The sequence below is a fragment of the Choloepus didactylus genome, chromosome 1, assembly GCF_015220235.1.
Source record: "Choloepus didactylus isolate mChoDid1 chromosome 1, mChoDid1.pri, whole genome shotgun sequence".
Taxonomy (NCBI): Eukaryota; Metazoa; Chordata; class Mammalia; order Pilosa; family Megalonychidae; genus Choloepus; species Choloepus didactylus.
Window position 1 is genome coordinate 73659963 of NC_051307.1, and position 24353 is coordinate 73684315.

General features: G+C 34.7%; 1 protein-coding gene and 1 pseudogene across 2 annotated transcripts in view; both read right to left on the minus strand.

Moving 5' to 3' along the window:
* Positions 1-1103: 1103 nt before the first annotated feature.
* On the minus strand, positions 1104-8608 carry LOC119535028 (annotated as a pseudogene).
* Positions 8609-12853: 4245 nt separating this feature from the next.
* Positions 12854-24353, minus strand: part of CIP2A (cellular inhibitor of PP2A) — a 42062-nt gene continuing 30562 nt past the window's right edge. For both annotated transcript variants that reach the window (XM_037835196.1, XM_037835192.1), the window contains exons 13-21: positions 23676-23794; positions 21510-21705; positions 20967-21041; positions 20761-20871; positions 18270-18466; positions 16152-16265; positions 15826-15908; positions 14935-15074; positions 12854-13804 (exon numbers count right to left, since the gene is read on the minus strand). In XM_037835196.1, the coding sequence (XP_037691124.1) occupies positions 13634-13804; positions 14935-15074; positions 15826-15908; positions 16152-16265; positions 18270-18466; positions 20761-20871; positions 20967-21041; positions 21510-21705; positions 23676-23794 (1206 nt within the window). In that variant the 3' untranslated portion in view covers positions 12854-13633. The remainder of the gene's footprint in view (positions 13805-14934; positions 15075-15825; positions 15909-16151; positions 16266-18269; positions 18467-20760; positions 20872-20966; positions 21042-21509; positions 21706-23675; positions 23795-24353) is intronic.

Here is a 24353-nt window from a genome sequence, read left to right on the forward strand (position 1 = left end):
ACTTGAAGATTTAACAACTAATACCTCACTTCTTACCTTCCAATATTCAAAATACAATATAGTTAATGTTAATTTTATGTGCTATAATTGGCCACAGGTTTGTGAAGAGAAATAAGGAACCAAGAAAAAGCATATAAACTTTCTATTCCATTGGCCCTCCAAAAGGGAGACAGATACTTATTGAGAAGCTACTAGATAGAAGCCACAAGATTTATTTGCACTTTAATTTATATTACAACAAGCCTATGAAAGATGTATTATCCTCATTTTAAAGGTGAAAAAACTGAGGTTCAAAGAGGTTAAGTAAAAATTATTCTTAGGTAGGGCCAGAATTCAAATCCAGATGTGATTACAAAATGCCTATTTAAAAATGTTTCTAAAAAAGTTAAGGTAACAATTATTGTAAAAATTTTGGAATACTGATAAACAACAAAAAAAGAATCATAATTCCATTTCTTGGAGATAACTACTGCTAACCCTTCATAAAAGATTTCTATGTATATACACACATATATATCTTAAAGATATGCAGATATACAAATCATTCTTTTTTTCCTGGTATATTTTCTTGATGTCTTTTTATTTTTCCTATGCACAGATTAGATTTTAAGTTATGTTTTCCTTTATTAGAGAAGTTGTGGGTTTAGAGATCAATCATGCATAAAATACAGGGTTTCTATATACCACCCTACTACCAAACACCTTGCATTGGTGTGGAACATTTGTTACAACTGCAGCACATTTTTATAATTATACTGTTAATTAAAGTCCCTGGTGTAACTTAGAGTTCATTGTTTGTGTAGTTCCATGGATTTTTTTTAAAATTTTTATTCACAAATAATTGTTTACAAATAATTTGGTTTCCTGTTTTTTCCACTTAGGAATCTATTACCATGTACTTATATATTTCAATATTTTTTTTTGTTTTCTTTAAAAGGGATACGTTTATTTGAAGACACAGAAACCATCATATATAAAGTACAATCCTCTAACATCCTGAAATACATACACACACACTGTACATAAAATTTATATTATCAATATAAAAATACATGATTAACATTTCTAAGGTTGACAAATACAAAATCAATAAATATCTTAACTCTAAAACATCTACTTAAATTAAGTGCTGATGAACGAGATGACGGTAGAAGAAAGAGGCCAAAGCAGACCAGAAAATCAACTACACAGCTTCAGGTTACAGGGTTGGTGTGGGGAAATATCCCAGTATTTCTCCATATAGTTCTCAATTTCCCCAAGCACTTAAAAGTATCTGATGCAATCAACTCTCAAAAACAGAACAAAGGAAGAATTTGACATTATGGCACTATTTTTTGGCCACACACTCACACACACACACTAACCACATTTAGTGAGATAAAGGAATGTTGATAGCAAGCTTAACTTAAAATCAAAGACTCTAAAACCTAAACTTCTGGCCTGAGAGCCCGAGGAAGCTGGAGCCGGAGGTGGTGGAGCCAGGTGTGGTGCGGGATGGCTGCGGCAACCTCAGCCCTGTTACTCCTCCAGGAAAGTAGGTAAAAAGCCAGGAACTGCGTGGACTGGACACCACAGAGCAATCTGTCTTTGGGCATACTTCATACAACACTCATGAAAACGTGGAACTGCTGAGATCAGCGAAATCTGTAAGTTTTTGCGGCCAGGGGACCCGCGCCCCTCCCTGCCAGGCTCAGTCCCGGGGGAGGAGGGGCTGTCAGCTCCGGGAAGGAGAAGGGAGAATTGCAGTGGCTGCTCTTAACGGAAACTCATTCTACTGATTCAAACTCCAACCATAGATAGACTGAGACCAGACACCAGAGACTCTGAGAGCAGCCAGCCCAGCAGAGAGGAGACAGGCATAGAAAAAAAACAACACGAAAAACTCCAAAATAAAAGCAGAGGATTTTTGGAGTTCTGGTGAACACAGAAAGGGGAAGGGCGGAGATCAGGCCTTGAGGCGCATATGCAAATCCCGAAGAAAAGCTGATCTCTCTGCCCTGTGGACCTTTCCTTAATGGCCCTGGTTGCTTTGTCTATTAGCATTTCAATAACCCATTAGATCTCTGAGGAGGGCCGTTTTTTTTTTTTTTTTTTTTTTTTTTTTTTTAAATCCTTTTTTCTTTTTCTAAAACAATTACTCTAAGAAGCCCAATACAGAAAGCTTCAAAGAATTGCTGTTTGGGCACGTCAAGTCAAGAGCAGAACTAAGAGAGCTCTGAGACAAAAGGCAATAATCCAGTGGCTGAGAAAATTCACTAAACAACACAACTTCCCAAGAAAAGGGGGGTGTCCGCTCACAGCCACCATCCTGGTGGACAGGAAACACTCCTGCCCATCGCCAGCCCCATAGCCCAGAGCTGCCCCAGACAACCCAGTGTGACGGAAGTGCTTCAAATAACAGGCACACACCACAAAACTGGGCGTGGACATTAGCCTTCCCTGCAACCTCAGCTGAATGTCCCAGAGCTGGGAAGGGGGAGCAGTGTGAATTAACAGAGCCCCATTCAGCCATCATTTGAGCAGACTGGGAGCCTCCCAACACAGCCCAGCAGCCCAGAACTGCCCTGGGGGGACGGCACTCACCTGCGACATAGCACAGTCATCCCTCAACAGAGGACCCGGGGTGCACAGCCTGGAAGAGGGGCCCACTTGCAAGTCTCAGGAGCCATATGCCAATACCAAAGACTTGTGGGTCAGTGGCAGAGACAAACTGTGGCAGGACTGAACTGAAGGATTAGACTATTGCAGCAGCTTTAAAACTCTAGGATCATCAGGGAGATTTGATTGTTAGGGCCACCCCCCCTCCCCGACTGCCCAGAAACACGCCCCACATACAGGGCAGGCAACACCAACTACACACGCAAGCTTGGTACACCAATTGGGCCCCAAAGACTCACTCCCCCACTCACCAAAAAGGCTAAGCAGGGGAGATCTGGCTTGTGGAGAACAGGTGGCTCGTGGACGCCACCTGCTGGTTAGTTAGAGAAAGTGTACTCCACGAAGCTGTAGATCTGATAAATTAGAGATAAGGACTTCAACTGGTCTACAAACCCTAAAAGAACCCTATCAAGTTCAGCAAATGCCACGAGGCCAAAAACAACAGAAAATTATAAAGCATATGAAAAAACCAGACGATATGGATAACCCAAGCCCAAGCACCCAAATCAAAAGACCAGAAGAGACACACCACCTAGAGCAGCTACTCAAAGAACTAAAGATGAACAATGAGACCCTAGTACGGGATATGAAGGAAATCAAGAAGACCCTAGAAGAGCATAAAGAAGACATTGCAAGACTAAATAAAAAAATGGATGATCTTATGGAAATTAAAGAAACTGTTGACCAAATTAAAAAGATTCTGGACACTCATAGTACAAGACTAGAGGAAGTTGAACAACGAATCAGTGACCTGGAAGATGACAGAATGGAAAATGAAAGCATAAAAGAAAGAATGGGGAAAAAAATTGAAAAACTCGAAATGGACCTCAGGGATATGATAGATAATATGAAACGTCCAAATATAAGACTCATTGGTGTCCCAGAAGGGGAAGAAAAGGGTAAAGGTCTAGGAAGAGTATTCAAAGAAATTGTTGGGGAAAACTTCCCAAATCTTCTAAACAACATAAATACACAAATCATACATGCTCAGCGAACTCCAAATAGAATAAATCCAAAAAAACCCACTCCGAGACATATACTGATCACACTGTCAAACATAGAAGAGAAGGAGCAAGTTCTGAAAGCAGCAAGAGAAAAGCAATTCACCACATACAAAGGAAACAGCATAAGACTAAGTAGTGACTACTCAGCAGCCACCATGGAGGCAAGAAGGCAGTGGCACGATATATTTAAAATTCTGAGTGAGAGGAATTTCCAGCCAAGAATACTTTATCCAGCAAAGCTCTCCTTCAAATTTGAGGGAGAGCTTAAATTTTTCACAGACAAACAAATGCTGAGAGAATTTGCTAACAAGAGACCTGCCCTACTGGAGATACTAAAGGGAGCCCTACAGACAGAGAAACAAAGACAGGACAGAGAGACCTGGAGAAAGGTTCAGTACTAAAGAGATTCGGTATGGGTACAATAAAGGATATTAATAGAGAGAGGGAAAAATATGGCAAACATAATCCAAAGGATAAGATGGCCGATTCAAGAAATGCCTTCACGGTTTTAACGTTGAATGTAAATGGATTAAACTCCCCAATTAAAAGATATAGATTCGCAGAATGGATCAAAAAAAATGAACCATCAATATGTTGCATACAAGAGACTCATCTTAGACACAGGGACACAAAGAAACTGAAAGTGAAAGGATGGAAAAAAATATTTCATGCAAGCTACAGCCAAAAGAAAGCAGGTGTAGCAATATTAATCTCAGATAAAATAGACTTCAAATGCAGGGATGTTTTGAGAGACAAAGAAGGCCACTACATACTAATAAAAGGGGCAATTCAGCAAGAAGAAATAACAATCGTAAATGTCTATGCACCCAATCAAGGTGCCACAAAATACATGAGAGAAACATTGGCAAAACTAAAGGAAGCAATTGATGTTTCCACAATAATTGTGGGAGACTTCAACACATCACTCTCTCCTATAGATAGATCAACCAGACAGAAGACCAATAAGGAAATTGAAAACCTAAACAATCTGATAAATGAATTAGATTTAACAGACATCTACAGGACATTACATCCCAAATCACCAGGATACACATACTTTTCTAGTGCTCACGGAACTTTCTCCAGAATAGATCATATGCTGGGACATAAAACAAGCCTCAATAAATTTAAAAAGATTGAAATTATTCAAAGCACATTCTCTGACCACAATGGAATACAATTAGATGTCAATAACCATCAGAGACTTAGAAAATTCACAAATACCTGGAGGTTAAACAACACATACCCGGAAGATCGGAAAGCAGTGACACGAACAGATATCTGCACGCCAATGTTCATAGCAGCATTATTCACAATTGCCAAGAGATGGAAACAACCCAAATGTCCTTCAACAGATGAGTGGATAAATAAAATGTGGTATATACACACGATGGAATACTACGCGGCAGTAAGAAGGAACGATCTGGTGAAACATATGACAACATGGATGAACCTTGAAGACATAATGCTGAGCGAAATAAGCCAGGCACAAAAAGAGAAATATTATATGCTACCACTAATGTGAACTTTGAAAAATGTAAAACAAATGGTTTATAATGTAGAATGTAGGGGAACTAGCAGTAGAGAGCAATTAAGGAAGGGGGAACAATAATCCAAGAAGAACAGATAAGCTATTTAACGTTCTGGGGATGCCCAGAAATGACTATGGTCTGTTAATTTCTGATGGATGTAGTAGGAACAAGTTCACTGAAATGTTGCTATATTATGTAACTTTCTTGGGGTAAAGTAGGAACATGTTGGAAGTTAAGCAGTTATCTTAGGTTAGTTGTCTTTTTCTTACTCCCTTGTTATGGTCTCTTTGAAATGTTCTTTTATTGTATGTTTGTTTTCTTTTTAACTTTTTTTTTCATACAGTTGATTTAAAAAAGAAGGGAAAGTTTAAAAAAAAAAAAAATCAAAAAGACAAACAAGGAAAAAAAAAAAAAAAAAAAATTTATTGCCCCCTTGAGGAGCCTGGGGAGAATGCAGGGGTATTTGCCTACCCCACCTCCATGGTTGCTAACATGACCACAGACATAGGGGACTGGTGGTTTGATGGGTTGAGCCCTCTACCATAAGTTTTACCCTTGGGAAGACGGTTGCTGCAAAGAAGAGGCTAGGCCTCCCTGTATTTGTGCCTAAGAGTCTCCTCCTGAATGCCTCTTTGTTGCTCAGATGTGGCCCTCTCTCTCTGGCTAAGCCAACTTGAAAGGTGAAATCACTGCCCTCCCCCCTACGTGGGATCAGACACCCAGGGGAGTGAATCTCCCTGGCAACGTGGAATATGACTCCCGGGGAGGAATGTAGACCCGGCATCGTGGGACGGAGAACATCTTCTTGACCAAAAGGGGGATGTGAAAGGAAATGAAATAAGCTTCAGTGGCAGAGAGATTCCAAAACGAGCCGGGAGATCACTCTGGTGGGCACTCTTACGCACACTTTAGACAACCCTTTTTAGGTTCTAAAGAATTGGGGTAGCTGGTGGTGGATACCTGGAACTATCAAACTACAACCCAGAACCCATGAATCTCGAAGACAATTGTATAAAAATGTAGCTTATGAGGGGTGACAATGGGATTGGGAAAGCCATAAGGACCAAACTCCACTTTGTCTAGTTTATGGATGGATGAGTAGAAAAGTAGGGGAAGGAAACAAACAGACAAAGGTACCCAGTGTTCTTTTTTACTTCAATTGCTCTTTTTCACTCTAATTATTATTCTTGTTATTTTTGTGTGTGTGCTAATGAAGGTGTCAGGGATTGATTTAGGTGATGAATGTACAACTATGTAATGGTACTGTAAACAATCGAAAGTACAATTTGTTTTGTATGACTGCGTGGTATGTGAATATATCTCAATAAAAAGATGATTAAAAAAAAAAAAAAAAAAAAAAAAAAAACCTAAACTTCTAAGTAGCACCCAAGCAGAATGTTTTCCTTCTTTCTCATCCTTTGTGTCTCACGTTTGATATCCCCCCACCCTTTTAATCCAACATTAATTCTAGCATGAGAAACAAGCTATGAATGTCAGAAAATGATTAATGGACTAGCTGTTAAATTGGAGAGTACTGTATCCTAGTACAAACGCTCAGGACCAAAAACGTGACCATAACCTTCCTTGAGTCCAAATACCATCAGATTACTGCCACATGGATGTTTTTTATTAAGTTTACGAAACCCCATGTACTCCTCAAAACATCAGGGACTGTGGGGCTGGGATGTAAAACAAAATTCAGAGAACATGTATTAGTCGATTTTGTCCATGAACCAGATTTTCAGGTTCTAGCACTGGTGAAGAGCTCCATGAGAGTTGTATTTAAGTCATGAAATTCTCTCGTGTGTGTGTGTAATTCTGTCAGATGGGTGAAGTCTCTGAGAGGTGCTGTGTGAGGACACAAGGTAGATAAAACATTGCCACCACCCCACAGCACATTCCTCTAAGGCCAATTAGGGTTTCTAGTTTCTTCTGAAATAGGAACTCCTGAAAATCATACCCTTCTTCCATCTTTCAGGTCATACTGACTTCCTGGCTTGAATCTGTAGCAGATTAACTAGAACTCAAAAGTCCTTTTTGTCACCTTCATATTGGTCTTGAGGTCCAGAACTTAATGCAACCTTGCACAGATGAGGCTTTCATGACACAAGGAAATCCCAGGAGGAACTTGCTACTCAGGGATCCCCTTCCCTGGAGTCAGAACTGGATGGTGGGGCCTGGGAGTTAGGGAATAGAAGGGGTTGGGGGATGGGACCATCATGAGAACTGGAGAATTGGAAAAGCAGGTATACATTCTGAGAAGACTGGTTTCTCAAGCTGGGGATTCTTGGACCCTACTAAAAACTGGAGAGCTCACAGGTCAGGCTGCATGGACTGGTCCAGAATCTGGTTAGTCTCTGGTCTCCTTGCATCATAAATACTTCCTAAGAGGTTAAGTACAACTCAAAAGAACCCATCCAATCAATATGGCATAACTGACTTTGCCATCACAGAATCAAATCAACTGTAAGATCCTGGGGCTCCTGACTCACTTCTGGAAATGAGGAAGCAGGACTTTGACCTTTGAGGATGATATGCTCTCTGCTGTTACCAACATCCGAGGTAAGCACGTTCAAATATGGAAGCTGACGGAAAAACTGCAATGATCTTTGGGTAGAGCAGATTCTTCTCTTGCTGCCAAAGTCCTCAGGGGCATGGAGTGCCAGGAGCAGGGGAGAGGGTCAGTCCTGGAGGTACACCCTCCAGCCTCTCCTGAGGAAGCAGTGAGGTGTGCTTGGTCAGATACACTGGGAAGGGAGCATAGTTAGAATCCTCTGGACATCCTGTCCACAGGCAGCTACTTCTGGGGTTTCTCTAGAATGCTGAGGAATTCCACCTGGGTCATCTCTCTGGACTCATCCAGGCCCAGCTGATACGCCAGGTTCTGTAGGCCTCATACCTTCTCCATCAAATTAGCTGTGGTGAGGCTGCTCAGTTCTTTCAACATGTCGATGTCATCACGTTCTATTTCAGCCATCCATTTAGGTGGAGAGCTAATGATAGGACTTTTGAAGGAAGCTGCAAATTCAGCACACCTGGTAACTGTTCTGGCCAAAGGTCTGGTGAGGCATGGTCAAAACTTAGCAAAGATGCTTCCAGATCAGTCCCGTCTGTAGGAGATGCCATCTTCTCTCAATACATTTTTAAAAAGGCTCCATGTTATTATATTGTGTAAGTCTCCTGTTATGGTAATATATGGATTTTTTTTCCAATTTTGTGTCATGATAAACGATGTTGTAGTGCCTTTCACTGTAGCTAAATATTTGCTCACATCCTTATTTCCTTATGATAAACTCCTAGAAGTGAAATTGCCCATCATACATTATTTGTTTTTTAATCATGTATCAGTTTGTGTTTGAATCACGGAGCACCTCTTCTGAAAATGCAATATAAAATTTTATTACTTTTACAAATGCAAGGGGCCTGGGCTCACTATTCTGAGTCCTTTCAGCTCTAACATATTCTGATTAACACAAATTGGTATATAGTACTTGATACTAGCCTTTATTTGTGGGTAAATGAAAACACTGCCTAATTGAACATGAATGGTGCTGTCTTTTCCTAGGGCTAATCATAAGCCTTTTTTATTTCAAGTTTGAGAAAAACATAAGGCCACTCTAATACAATGTATCTTTTGGCTCTTTGAGATAAGTGAGATGAAATATAACTCTTAGAATAACAGTATAGATAATGTAACGGAGAGGCAGAAAACCATGGTCACTAAATCCTGCCGAAAGCTTTGCTATTTACTAGAAAATTAGTTTTTAATAACATAATGAAACTGCAACCCAACTTACTCTGACTTTTGAAATGCCACTCTTTTATGTAGCATTGGACCTTACATAAAAGGCCCTCTGCTACATATTTTAGGATTATTAATCTTTTCTTGAGATAACAAGAGCATATATGTGCTGGGTCTTTGCTGAATTAGATAACAAAAAAAGTGCGTTTAGTTGGAAGAAAAGATGCTTATTTCTTCTCACATTTATTGACCTTTATGAAGGGCTAATTGTATCTCAAGGAGGAAAAAAACTGGGTTCTGAGAATTATGGTACCTCTCATTCATGGTAATGTGACAATTAAGTTTTCTCTAGGGTATTTTTGAAATGTTTAGATGAACACAAGCATAAACAAAGTAGCTCTCACAGAGTCTCTGAATGCAGGGAAAAAGTCAATTAGAAATAAAATGCAGAGCCGAGTAAGGCTATAAGATTTCAAAGTGATTTGCAGATTCAAAAGAACCCACTGTTTTTGATTTTACAATGTTTCCTCTCAATTTAAGGATTAAAGACGCATACAATTCCAAGTACTTATCAGGCTCATTATCCACACAATAAAAATCAAACCATCTGTATTTTTGTAGCATAGACCATGTTATATGTTCATTTTGTTTCAAAGATTTTTAAAATGAATTATCTTGAATGTATGCTCAGTGAACGGTGAAAATGTACAATTAGTTTCTTAACCCAAATAGCTAATTTATTGTTACAGACAACGTGTATTTAATATTCATAGATCATGGGAGAGTCAAGGCAAGTGATGACCCCAAACATATATCAGAATCTCATGATTTAAATGAACAATTCTCAAATTAGGAGGTTTGGGTAGGAAAATAATTTCCAAACGGCCCTGTAGTAATACATGGATTTTTTTTCCAATATTTTTTCAAACATATATAATATGGTCAACATACCTATTATTTATTTTAGTAAAGTTCAAATTCTTGGCTTGTTGGAATATGCACACACACAAAAAAGAGAAAGCATGTACTGTATTAATCATATATCTCACTATAAAAACTATATATCTATTGTGTCAATAACATGGAATAAATTAGATGCAATTTAAACTGCTATTCCCAGAATATAACATTACAGAAATATTCAATTTTCTCCCATTAAAAAAATAAAATAAGCATTCAGCAACCATCAGAGTGATAACTGATTCAGGCAAGAATTATCAATGCTAAACTAGCAAATGGAAGTTGGTAAAGAAACAGGCTGCATCTTCCCAAATCTACTTAATAATTCCAAAGGGAAAAATAGTAATGTTACGTTGAAGAAACTACTTTGGGTATATTACAGCATGTAAACAGGTTAATATATTGATGATATTAGAAGTCTGGGGTCTTCCAAATGACCTTTTAGAGCACAAATTATAACACTGCTTTGGGAGTTAATAATGACTATAGATGTAATATATGTGACAATTACAGAATAAATGACTGGGAGAAAATAAATGGATCTACGCAGCTGCAAGGTTTCTACATTTTATGTCTAGTGATACAATATTAGCTTTAAGTGGACTGTATAGTCAAAATAGATAAAAAAGCAAGACCCAACTATATGTCATCTGCAAACATGCATTTTATATATAAAGACACAGGGTAAATGTAAATTGATAGGAAAAGATAAACCATGCCAACAGAAAACATAAAAAGGCTGGAGTGACTATATTAATATCATATAAACTAGACCTCAACATAAAGATTATTAACAAAGATAAAAAAGCACATTTCTTAATGATAAAAGAATCAAACAGTCAGAGTAACATTCATATATACTTAAGTGGCAAGTAGCACAGCTTTGGTTTTGCAAATAAAGTTTTATAGGAACACGGCTATGCCCATTTATTTACGTACTGTCTATGGCTGCTTTCGTGCTACAGTAGCAAGTTGATTAGTTGTGACAGAGACCACACGTCCCACAAAGCCTAAAATATTTATCATCTGGCCCTTTATGGAAAGGTTTGGCAACCTTTGTAAAGGAATTAGGTCACAGACAGGATACATGTCTGGTCCACCAAACATGTCATAAGTCAAAAGCAAAGCTGTAAATACAGTCCATCCATATTTCAAAAGGAGGAAAAACAAGAATCAAATTAAAATAAGGTCATCCATTTTAGGGAATATACCTTTTATCTGTAACATATATGCATGAGCCTCAGGTAGGAGAAATTGAAATTCAGTTATATTTTCATTTCAAAGTCCTAATGCAAGACTGAATCTCTTGTGACATTCTTAAATAAATAGCAAGTCTTTACAAGACGAAAGTAATTAGAACTAAAAGAACACTAATTTGATAATTTCCCCCCAAAATACAGAATTAAGTTTTCATGAGTATTTTTTTGCCCCAACATTAAATTAACAGTTCAGTATAAGCTCCAAATTTTAAGAAAAATTCAAGTGGCAAGTATAAATGATAAATGGAATTGTTAATGTATACTTTGAAGACAAATTCTTACCAGCAAAATTTTTGAGAGAATTGGAACAATCCTAACAATGATGCATTTACTAAGTTTTATTTTCACCATTAGGAAATAAAAGCACACACAGATACATCAATTGTAAAACTCTGACTATGATGGTAGCTCCAACTTACTTAATTTTTTTTTAAAAAAAGGAAAGAAACGATACTCACACATACGCACACTTTTGTTTTTTAATCTGAGGTACACAGAACAGAAAGTAAAAATAAAGTATCCAATATACTAAGATTATTAAGAAAAACAGTAAGAAATGTGCTACAAGAGACAAAGACAAGGAGTAAAAGGGGAAGTGAAGGAGGATGACTATTAGTACTCACCTTTAAAACTGAAGTATGGTTTTTCCTTTTCAGAGAGAAAAGATTAGGAATAAATAGGTGAAAAGTGTCATATTAAAAAAAGGCCAATAAGAAATATATGGGGTCTCTGCCTATCTGGGTAATTAAGAATAACCAAACTGTGGTTTAAATAAAGGTATACTTGCAAGAATGGGCTAGATCTGCACTGTCCAACAGGGTGGCTATTTAATTAAAATAAAATTAAAAATTCAATTTTTAGTTGCACTAGCCACAGTTTAAGTGCCCAAAGGCTAATGGCTACGTATTAGTCTTTGCTGGATGGCACAGATACAGAACATTTCCATCACTGCAGGAAGTTCTACTGGGTAGCACTGGGATAGGCTCAGGTCCTGAGAGTTTCTACAATGTAAAGAAATAGTTTGATTTTCCCGAGAGCTTTTGGTTTATTCATTCATTTAATTATTTTACAGAAATGAGGCAAAACCTTGGTAAGATGAAAATCTACCTTTTGTTTTTTGTCATGTCCATCCATGTTTACATCCATGTACATGGTTACATGTATAGACATGACAAAGTGCATGTAGTTTCAAAAGAGAAGTAGAATGTACCTCTATAGAATGGTAGCAATTTAAAATATTTTACTCTTTATAATGCTTTCTTTAAAATTTGTAAAACTGTTCGAAATGTAACAAATATATAAAACTATTACAGCCTGATATCATTTGATGTAATTAGTGAAGTACTAAATATATATTTAATTTCAAAACAAATATTCAGATATACTATGGTTAAAAAAATAAAACTATGTTTCTAAATTCACTTAAAATCAAGGAGATATAGTGAAGAAAACACCAAGTGAAATTAATGGCTGTAATAGTGTATAATAAAAATCAATTAAAAATTGATATAAAAACTTTTTTCAAACATGCTATTTAGAACATTTGATTCAAATGGAAAAAAAAACAACCTAAAAAATCCTCTTGTATTAAAAGAAATACATGAATAAGGATATTTAACCTGTACTTGAAAATTAAATGGTCCAATTAAAAACTATTTAACTCTAAGAACAACACATTAAATGCAATTCACATCAGAATTAACAGTATTAATAAATTTCTGGATAGACAGCAATGGTACAATCTGAATTGTCTTATGGAAATCATAAGAAATTGAGTGGGTCAACACAATATTTTAGAGTAAAACAAACTAAAGAAATCTCACAAATAATTCTACAAGTTATTACATAGTTCTTTTTGTGACAATGTAATCTTTAACATACCAGCTATTTTCTAATTTTTATACATTATTTCTCATAACTATTTAGCACCTTTTTCATATTTATAATTTATGCCAAGCATCTTTAATGCAATAAAAAAAGTTATTAAAAATCACTGATTTTTAATTTTGTGATACTTTAGAGGAAAACTTCTCTAGCTATATCATACTTTCTCTTTTGTTATTAATAAGTGTATTTTCAAATTAATCTTTAGGATTGTTATATCAAGAACGTTTGATTTAAAAATCCAAATAATCACAAATGAGAACAAATGATACAAGCAGAAGAGAACGGAAAGCAACTAAGGAAAAGGAAAGAGACTTGGAAAAGATAATGGAAGTTAGGAATATTCTGATGTAAGAACCAAGAAAGCTTTAAGCAATAAAAGCCAGAAACAGAAAGGGAAACTTTAAAAAAAAAAAAAAAAATTTCTATTCAAAAGACCAAATAAAAACATGCATCAGATCAAGTTCTTTACTAAATTAATTAGATATTAACTTCCTATTATTGTGGAGTCAAGAATTACCTCTTCGGAACTCCGCCAGTTGATAAATACATCAAAAATATCATTAGATTACAAACTCCCAAATGCCATAATGTCTATATACTAAGATTGACAGTTTCTGGACTTAATTTTCCACCACTTAAACTGTGGATCATTGCTATCATATGGGAGTGTTTGTTCAACTCCTCTTGCTGAAGCTTCACCAAAGACTCTCTCTCTTCCAAACGACCTTCTAATTGTGCCTTTTGAACCTCTAGAGAGGACGCCTAAGGAATTGAAAGAGGTGGGGGTGGGGGAGTGGAGAGGAGAAAAACAACTTAGCATGTTTTCACAGTTTTGATTTGTTTTTAATTAGAGAAGTTGAAGGTTTTCAGAAAATTAATGAAGAAAATAGTGTTCCTATTATCTTCACAGAGATTTTAAGATGTCTTTATTTTTTATTTGTGGGACAACCATGTCAAAAGAAACATGAATAATATATTTTAGTCAATTTAATTACATGGTTTGTTTAAGATAAGTAGTCACTAAAGAATACAACAGAAATAGGGGAGACACTTTCAATTTGTCTTTTTAAGTCAATGCTAATAGCAGAAATTTTGCTGAAAATACTAAATACTATTATTTAGAGTTACTATTAAGATAATAACATTAAAGTAGAACCAAGAAATCTGTAAATGTGGCATTAAATTGTATGCCTCTTCTGTCACTCATGCTCTGTGGAAGTTCAAACAGTCTTTTAATTCTGGTCTATTTTGATTTTTCTGGTAGTAAATGGACCATAGAGCACTATTCATAGCTACTATTCTAGGAAAGCAAATATGATATGTAGAAGGAACACTGGACTTAGATTCAAAATATATGGCTATTGTGCCACTTATTAGCTGTGTGATGTTGAACAAGGAAATGAACCTGAGACCCAGTTTTTTCATTTGTAAGCAGAAAATATTTATTAGTATATATATTAATATAAGTTGTTAAAGTGAGGGAGATTAAAAAAGATGTTTGAAGAGTCCTTTGAAAATTTTAAAGTTCTAAACAAATATGAGGTATTATTATTACCATCTCTATAAGCTATAGATCTGTATACAGCTAATGATATGTGACACCAAGAACTGGGAACCCCTTTCTGTATTCCTCACCCACTTGAAAGCAGTGTGTGTTGCTAGCACACGGTATATATCCTATTAAGAGTTTGATGATATTATGGAAAATAGGTTTACATATTGTGAAAAACCTTCGTAACAACTGATAGTCAAGTCACTCTGAAATCCTAATATCTTCTAAATGAAATTACTATTACTAAAGAAACAGAATATTAGTGTATCAAAATTCACTCTTTCCACAAAAATAAGACTTTTTCATTTTACTATAAATGAGAACTTGAACAGATTCTTACCTTAATGCTCAACTCTTTCCTTATCTGTTCTGTTCTGCTTAATTCTTTCCTAAGGATGTCAATAGTTTCTTCCTTATCTTCCCTTTCTTTTTGTAAGACTTTAATTTTTTCTTCTTGTACTGTTGTTTTTTGTTGCAAGTCTTAAAAACAAACAAACAGTTGGCTATATGCTTATGCCTAGAGGTCTTATTCTGACATTACACTAAACAAGTTTAGTAGCTGTTACAAGAGCAATAGAAAGACAACCAGGAAAACCAAGAAATAACTTGTTCGAAATGTCATCTTTTACAGTATGTGCTCAATAAAAAAAAAAAATCATGAAACCCTTCTCATATACCAGTATTACAGAGAAAATGCAAATCTCTATCTTTTTCACTTTTCCTCTGCTCTAAATTTAATACAAAGAGGAAATGGACAAGCTTCTGAGCTATATTCATATTATTTAATGTTAGAAGGGAAAGGGAAAGAGAAAACTATGAAAAAATATAGGTAGGTGCCTGTGCTCTAAGCAAGTAAGTTAGAACAAAAATGTTTCTGTGGATCATTTTGCAGCTACTATCATTATGAAGCAAGGAACTAAAAGTTACCTAGCACTGCCACCTGCTGTTATATTACTTTAAAAATTTTTTATTTTAAAATGAGCAATATTTCCTGTAACACCAGATTTTTTTTTTTTAATGTATTGTTTTTTTTTTTCAATTTGACCACCTAACTGCTTTTGTGAAATGTGGCAAGAAAAGGTAAACTCTTTAGGATGTGATTCAGGTTTTAAAAAAACAATATAAGTAGAAAATAATGAAAAAGCAGATTAAAAATCTTCTATGCTTTGAATTTCTTCCAATACAAGACATACTAAGAAACAGATAATTTATTAAGTAAGGAGCTACTTACTTGAGAGCTTACATTCTCTGTCTACTAGTTGGCTCTGTACTTCTTTTCTTTGTTCTTCTTTGTTTATTAATTGGGCAATAGTTCTGAAGTTATAAAAAATATAGAAAAAACCATCAATGAACCATATCATTTCTGAGTTAAGTGACTTGTTCTCCCTAACAAGCATTTTAAGGCAAAGTTTTATAGGGAGAGTGAGTATCCTTAAATTCTGCCAAATGTGATTTCTATATCTATATAGCGATAAGTCTATTAATTTTATTAATTAATACCTATGTTCTATTTAGAAAGAGAATCATTTTAAAATTTTAAAAACCCAGAGATTTTACTTTTCATTTTGTTGCTTGAGTGATTCATTCAACTTTTTCACTGTCTCAATTTGCTTATTCAGAGAATCACATGTGATCTGTAAATTTTTATTCTTCTTTTCTGTTGTTTCATTCCTGAAAAGACAAGGAGATGTGTTGATACCTTAATGAGGAAAACATATGATGGAGAAAAGACACTCTTATAAAGCAGTGTTTTCTTTTATCAAAATTGCATACACTGCAGTTAAAAGGAGTAATTTTATGAATAAGCAGGACATAAATAGAATTAAACCAACTCTAAAAGACAGTAAAGATACTATCTGATGTGGTAAAAATTACTGTACAATGGAATGCATAGGGCATTAAACTCATCTTTATGGATATAGAGCTTTATTTTATAAATGACATCATATTATACAATTTGCCATCAAATACATACAGATATCTTTATAGCCAAGTCTAAAAATTGAAACAATTCCTGGAAAAGAATGTGGGCATAATATTGTCTAGTTACAAACGTCAAATTAATGAATAGATATCTGTATAATTAGGAAGTTTAGGATTCTAAATTTCTCTTGATCCTTGAATGCTCTGCCACTGACAGTCCTGCTGATTTTACCGGTAAGGTATAAACAGAAGGAACCCTTTCTAAAGTGGTAATTTATCTGAAGCATAAAATGTTGTATTTGAATTTCACTAAAGTATAAAGTTAGAACACTTGTGGCACTGTCCAATTTGGCCAGCAAAAGTGTTTTATTTATCCCACGCCAGCTTTTTAAGTTTTTGAATGCAAATACATTTAGATACTCACTACCATTACAAGTTACCTTTTTCCAGCCATCTTCATTCATTACCCACCTGGTCCCTCTAGGCTTCAGCTTTACCTCTTTGCCCCTGGAATCACTGACTGCAACGTATGTAAGCCCTACAAAGCACATACTTCTCTTGTACCGCTGCTTACATTTTTCTATAACCCAACTTATCATTAATGGTGTATTTTATTAGCGCTGCCTCAAACAATTAGACTCCAGAAAAAGCTGTTATTAGGGATTAAAAAAAGAGGAGGGGGAAAATGTCCAGTTTAGAAATCACTTTGTTATAAAATATTCACAATGCTATTAGTTTCTTACCCTTCATTTTTATGGATGGGCATCTAAGCACAGACCTTACAAAATTAAAAATCTTTACAATCTATATTACTAGCATAGAAATGAAATGTTTTTTTCAAATCTTATCCAATCTTAAAACATTTATTAAACAATGAACAAGTTCCTCAAAGTGTTTTTGTTTTTATCATTTAGTAGAAAATGGATAACTGATCCCAAACTTCCTTGGAATTCAGAAATTTTAACAGTGGCATAAATGGTAAAAAGTTTGATAATACTGTGTGATGACAAGGGCAGGGAAAAAAAACCTTACACTTTTTTAGTGTGTGTATATATTGGTATAACCTTTATGAAGTGCAACTTAATAGTATCTATTAAAATCTTAAATGCATATGGCCTTTCACTCAGTAATTCACTTGTAAGAATTTATTTTACATATATACTGACACATATGTGCAAACCATATTTGATGACATTAAGGAAGACAACTACTGACTACAAATTAACAAAAAAGTTAAACATTAACACTTAAATTTTCATTTTAGGCTGAATGATGTGAAATTGCTAATATTCAACCACTTTTGATCTGCAGAAATGGTCAATTCATAATAATACTAATACTAACACTAATACTATCAATGAAATATTTAAAGTGACCACAGTTTACTGCATTCAACAATATTTATGGACAGTCTAACTATGTGTCAAGCACTGTTCTAGACCCTAGGGATTTGTCAGTGAACATAACAAAGAAATATGTTCTTCTGGAGTTATGTCCCAGATTACTATAAGAATACATAAAAGAAGTAGAGTCAATGCAAAAGAAATAGAGTCCTGCATTCTGTTTCCAATTTTGATACTCAGTTTGAGGAAACAATACTTCATTTTACTATGACTTAGTTCCTCACTAATTACTTACCTTATGTTATCAGAATAAATAAAATGTTTACAAAAGGATTTTAGGACTACAGAAAAGAAAAGCTACGAGTTCATTCTAGGTCCTAACTTTACATAGAAACCTTTATTTGTTTACCTCTGAATAAGTTCCATATAGGATTTTGTCAGTATTTCATGTTCTTCAGCCACAGACTCTAACTTCCTATTATGTTGAAAGAGATGTTCAATGTCACTCTGGGCTTTTTCTGATTCAACCTGCTGTGACTTTAGCAACACACTCAGCTCTTCATTTTTTCTCTCAACTTCTCTCAACATACCAGCAAGTGTCCGTGCCTTAAAATAAACAGAACACAGAATTTTATGCTATTATTTATATAATATGCTCAGTTTCTACAATTTAAAAGATCTACCAAACATCTAATAGCTACCAGCTATTGGGCTTCTAACATTGTATTAACCATAACTACTTCTAATAAATCTGATAACTGCTGTAGTTTTAATTTAATAGATTGTTCTGATAGGGACAATCTTGCTATGACTAGATTAATGGAAATGAACAGAATTATAACATGAAGGTAACATATTATAAATTTTGTATACAATACTCAATTAAAAGGGTAAGGTCCTTGGGCTTTAGTTGTCCAAACTAAACCACAAAGTTTATGCACATTACGTTTCCCACTTCAGGTAAGAATAAGATCTGAATATCACAGATACTTAAACAATCCCTAAAATATATATTTATTTAAAAATACCCAATGAAAACCAAGGCTTGCCTCTGTTGTTATGACAGAGACTGTAATACAGTAATACTAAATTATTTCATATTTTTATGTGAAGGCTTTCCAATAACATGGATAAAATGTTAAATTCTTTAATAAAGTGCAAGATATGTCCAACAGACATGAAATATAAAAATGAGTTGTATGAGAGGAGAGGGAGAAAAGAAATTTTAATACTATTAATTTTCTTTCTTAAAATTTATGATAAATTCAACCTACCAGTCAAGACATGTATCCATGTTAAAAAAACATGGATTTATTTATGGTTTTTAGAATCATCTTTTTACTAAAAGGACTGAAAAAGTATTTTACTTGTCATTGATTTTAATCTTTCTTTCAAAAGCCAGAAAAAACTTCATTATAATTCATACGAATGATACCAAATTGCCTAGATTCCATTTATATCTTCTGGAAATTTTATAACTGCAGTAAGTTCTTGTCCATAATGTACACTATAATATCTAGTAAAGTAAAATATCTTGGTTTTTATGTACATAGCACAATGCCAAATTTACCTACCATGTACCGTGTACTATGCTAGGGTCTAGAGACACAGAAACAGTCCCTGACATCAGGGGAGAAGAGGGAGTTATACAATTTTCACATAAGTGTTATCTGGAGGCAAGCAGAGGGTAGATAGATAGAGGAAGGACTGGTAGACATGTGCGGGAAAGGGATCTGGGAAATAGAGGTATTTAAACAGAAATCTGAAAGATTATGAGGAGTTAGGCAAAGAAAGAGGGGGGAAGATGTTCCAGACATAGGACAAGAGTATGGCAAGTTCAGAAACTGCAAAGTCATCGAATATGGTTGACTACAGAGAATAAGTGGAAATGAAAGAAGAGGAGACTTGAGAAACAGTTAAGATGGGGGTAGGGGGCATGACACACAGATGAAGATGACAAACACAAAGATGACAGGCTGTAGTACAGAAGGTGCTTGAGAAGGGCACACTAAATGGAAGGTAGAAAGACCAATTAGGAGGTTCTGCTGTGATTCATGTGAAAACTGACAAGGGTTTGATGGACAGCAAATAGTGGTCAGAATAGAGAAAAGAAGAAATGAGTAATATTTAGGAATAGAATCAACAGGACTTGGTGAATGACTACTGGTAGGAAGTAAATTACGTGATTCTCAGGGTTTTAAAAATTTTTTTTTCTTTATTAGAGAAGTTGTAGATTTATAGAACAATCATGCATAAAATACAGGATTCCCATACACCACTACACCACCAACACCTTGCATTGGTTTGGAACATTTGTTACAACTGATGATAGCACATTTTTATAATTGTAGTATTAATTAAAGTCCATGGTTTAACTTATTCCCAGGTCTTTACATGGAAACCTCTAAGAACAGTAGAAGGCATATAAAAGAATATATTTTAAAAAGGGTAATGAGTTCAGCACTGGTTATGCTGAGTTTGAAGTATTTGCTGTTTATTTAAGTGGAGATATACAAGAGGCATTTAGTGCCCAGGAAAAATCTGGGCTAGACACAAAATTGGGAGCATTAACAATCTGTTAATGGTGGAACCATAGAATATATAAAGGAAAAAAGGCTTAGAAAAGAATATGGGGAAACCACAACATTTAAGGCTTGATTGGAGAAAGAGAAGTCCCTAAGAAATATGGAAGAAGAATATTCATTGGGGAGTAGAAAGAAAGTCAGAATAAAATAATGGAGCCACAATTAAAAGGGAAGGAGTTTCAAGATAGAGGGAGTAGTCATTCAAAAGCTGAGAAGAATTTACCTTGATTAGAGTAACAAATTTATAACTAATATTTTGTACATGTTTAATTTCATTTATTATTCTAATCAGATGTATCTTTTTATTGTACATACCTCTGTCTCAGCTTGAGTTCTCTGACAGCGATACTGAGCAATCAGTCTATCGGCCTGTGCAAGGGCTAGAGCTTTCGCTTCCAAGAGATCTTGTAGCCTGCTTTCTTTGGACTATAAGAAACCATAACATTAATCCTTATTATTTACAGAAAAGTATCTATTAAAACTTAATTGTTACAAATAGTTTAAAATGAGTTTGTACTCACAGCTAATGTGGACAATTTCATTTCATATACATCCATTATGTCAGATATTCTTACATCAGTAATTTGATCTTTTACCTAGGTTTTAATACAATAGTTCAAAAGTCAGAAATATTTAACACCGGATGTAATAAAACAAATGCCTATCATGAAACTAAAACATTAAAATTTAATGAGTAACAAAGTCAAAAAAAGTTAATCAATTAGCACCATATCAAGTAAGTCACTAACCTGGCTATTGCAGAAGAATATTCAGGTAAGATTTGATATGCTTGTGGGAATTTTAAAAATATTTCTTAAGCTGGGGGTGGGGGGTAATTAGGAAAATAATGATAGCTATATGAAAATGTCGGAATTTTATGACTCAGTTTTCTTCATTTTTTCAAATTTTCCAAAATATTGTTACTTTTATATTCTGAAATAAATTTTGAAAGATAAGATACAAATGATGAAATTTGCAATTGAAGTTTTTAAAATAAATATCAGAATCAGGGCTGACATTTAGCTGGTATGTATCACATTTAAAATTGCCATGTTATCACTCACCACTACTCCAGACTGAAGTTTCTCTATTAATTCCTCAATGTTCAATCCAGGAATGCTATCTTTCAAATGTGGAGGAGTTAAACACTTTACAGATGTTGGAAAACTGTGACTTAATGATTGCAAAGGCATTCTTCTGGGCACATGTTCTGTTTCCTTTTGTCTATAAGCATTATTTGCTGCTATACTTTCTCCAAGTCTGAATGGGGAAGAGGAGTTAAAAAAAATTACAAAAAATAGAGTAAAAGGCAGAGTTACTGCAGAATTAGGGAATATTTTAGAATGGGCCTCTTTTTTAGAATAGAAGTTTTCAAATATTTTTGAAATAATCTCCTTAGAGACAATGAAGCAGGGTTTTGGGAATTATCCTGAATTTGCTCCTTGTCTGCCTACAACCTTTTATAATGACTCCACCTCTGGTTTCAAAGTGTGCATATGGTTCGCTCCTTCTTATCATCAAGTTCTGGATCAAATTCACCCTCTATCTCATGTTAACATTAAGGATGCTCCCTCCCCCATAGCGAAATGTACAACATTAAACTTATTTGTCTCCCAACTAGAATGTAAACCTCATGATAGCAGGTACCTAATCTTATTTACTGTAATATCCAAATACCTGGAAGATGGCCTGGTATGCAGTTGTTTAAAGAAAAAAAAAAAAAACAAAAAAAACCCCCAAAAAACCTATTTACTCATCCATCTTTCTATTCAGCATTTAAATTCACCTTTTTAAAGTGTTGAAGATAATGTCAAATAAGGGCATTCAATAAAACAGTACGCATAAATGGACACTGAGACAGTGTTCAAAGAGAAAATTATCTACAACAAAATTATGATAGGGAAGGCCAAGGTACAGTGAAAATGGTGGGAAAGTCTCATGTACAGAGGCAGAGGATGAGACTTCCACATTCAGTAAAGCTGAAGATTGCTATTTTGAAGCTTCTGAGTTTTGCTTCTTATGCCATAATTGAAGCAAGCAAGCAATCACAAAATGGAATAGTTTTACAGCTCACTTCTAGCTTGTAAGGTGGTCCTTATCTATTTATTATTTTAAAAAAAATTATTATAAAATGAAGAGAAGTTCATGTGGCCTCTAGGCCTTATATTTCATAGTTTTTTAACTCTTAATTTAAGGCAAACTACCTCAATTATTAATTCTGGAAAGCAGATTTGCTAAGTCAGTTAATTGTGTATAACCGGAGTTGACAAACTTTTTCTAAGAGAGCCAGATAGTAAATATTTCAGGCTTAAGGATCCATATGGTATCTGCTGCAACTACTCAACTCTGCCACTGTAGCCTGAAAGCAGCCATAGACAATACAGAAGATATGAAAATGAAGGGGCATGGCTATGTTCCAATAAAACTTTCTTTTACAAAAATAGGCAACTGGCCCATTGACCAGTTTGCTGACCCCTGGCATATAGAAATGTCTTACCTACTTGCCAAGAGCTTCAGCAGATTATTCAAATCATTTTTGTAAACTTACTTATATAAACTACTTGAAAAATTTTAAAATTAAAGTAGACCCCTGCTACATATTTTGTCAATCATTTAATTTATAGAGTACTGAAAACCTGAATTTTTTCAAGCATAATTTCAAATATTCTGTGAAATTAATGAGTATAGTAGACAGTTTTACCTGGCCAGTACTTACTACATTTTTTGATAAAATCATCCAATTTTTCCTTAGGGAATACCTCTGCCCTGTGCCAACTAACATTCAATCCATGTAGTTCTCTCGTAGTTGATCCCTCTCCTTAGCACATTACTCTGATCTGGTCAGTGAGACTGATGCTTAGACTTTTTGTTTAAAAAATTGGGAAGGAGAAGCTTTTTGTATGGAGGGAACTAAACTAGTAAGGATGTAAGCTTAGAGTGTCCAGAAACTGCTACATTAAAAAGAGGTGGTGAGAGAGAAAAAGATGATGTATTTGATAACATATTTAAGTACCTGGATCCAGCTTTTCCCTGAGGGAGTATACACTTGCCATTACAGAAATTAAATATTTTTTTGCTTTTTTATTTTTACCATTTGTAAGATTACTGACACTTATAATGAAGTCTTCAAGTCACTTATTTACTAATCTATCTATATTGAGGACCACTGAAGAAACATAGCAGAGTATTCCAGTACCACAAGATATACATTGTGAATGATTACAACTCACACCAAAGCAGGAAAATCTGGCAGTGGTGCAGCTTCCAATAATATTCCCAATCCAGATTGTACTTGTTCTCTATTATCTGATGTTAAAGCAAAAGCTAAAGGCGTAATCAAACGTGGATCCTAAACAAATTAGAAAGAAGATATGAAGCAAGTTGTATTTGCAAAAGAGAAATAAATAATATCAAGTCTTTAAGAGTAAGGTGATCAAACAGAGCTAAGTCATAAAATAATTCTAGGCAAATTCTAAAGTGTTTTTATCTGATGTTTGAATGTATTATTACTCTTTACTTTGTTAGAGCTGATTATACTGCCATATAATCAAGGTGAACACCAGCTAAAAAAGAAAAAAAATCCGGCAAAGGTTTTGAATGCTTTCAATTGTGCCTATGAAAAATTATGCCTTAAATATTTTGATGAATTTAAAATACTAATCATGCCTTAAATATTTGGATGAATTTAAAATATCTGATAAAATATTATCAGAAAATTTAAATTTAATACTTTAAAGAATTATACATAAAGCATAAGTCCTTTAAGTCAATAAAGATTTTACCTCAGCACTATTAGAAGCCCCAAATCATCAATTATGAAAAACATCTCCTAAGAATTGAAGTAAAATCAGTTAACCTTAATTCTTAAAAATATTAAAATTTGAATCCTTTATAACTATGATGGACAT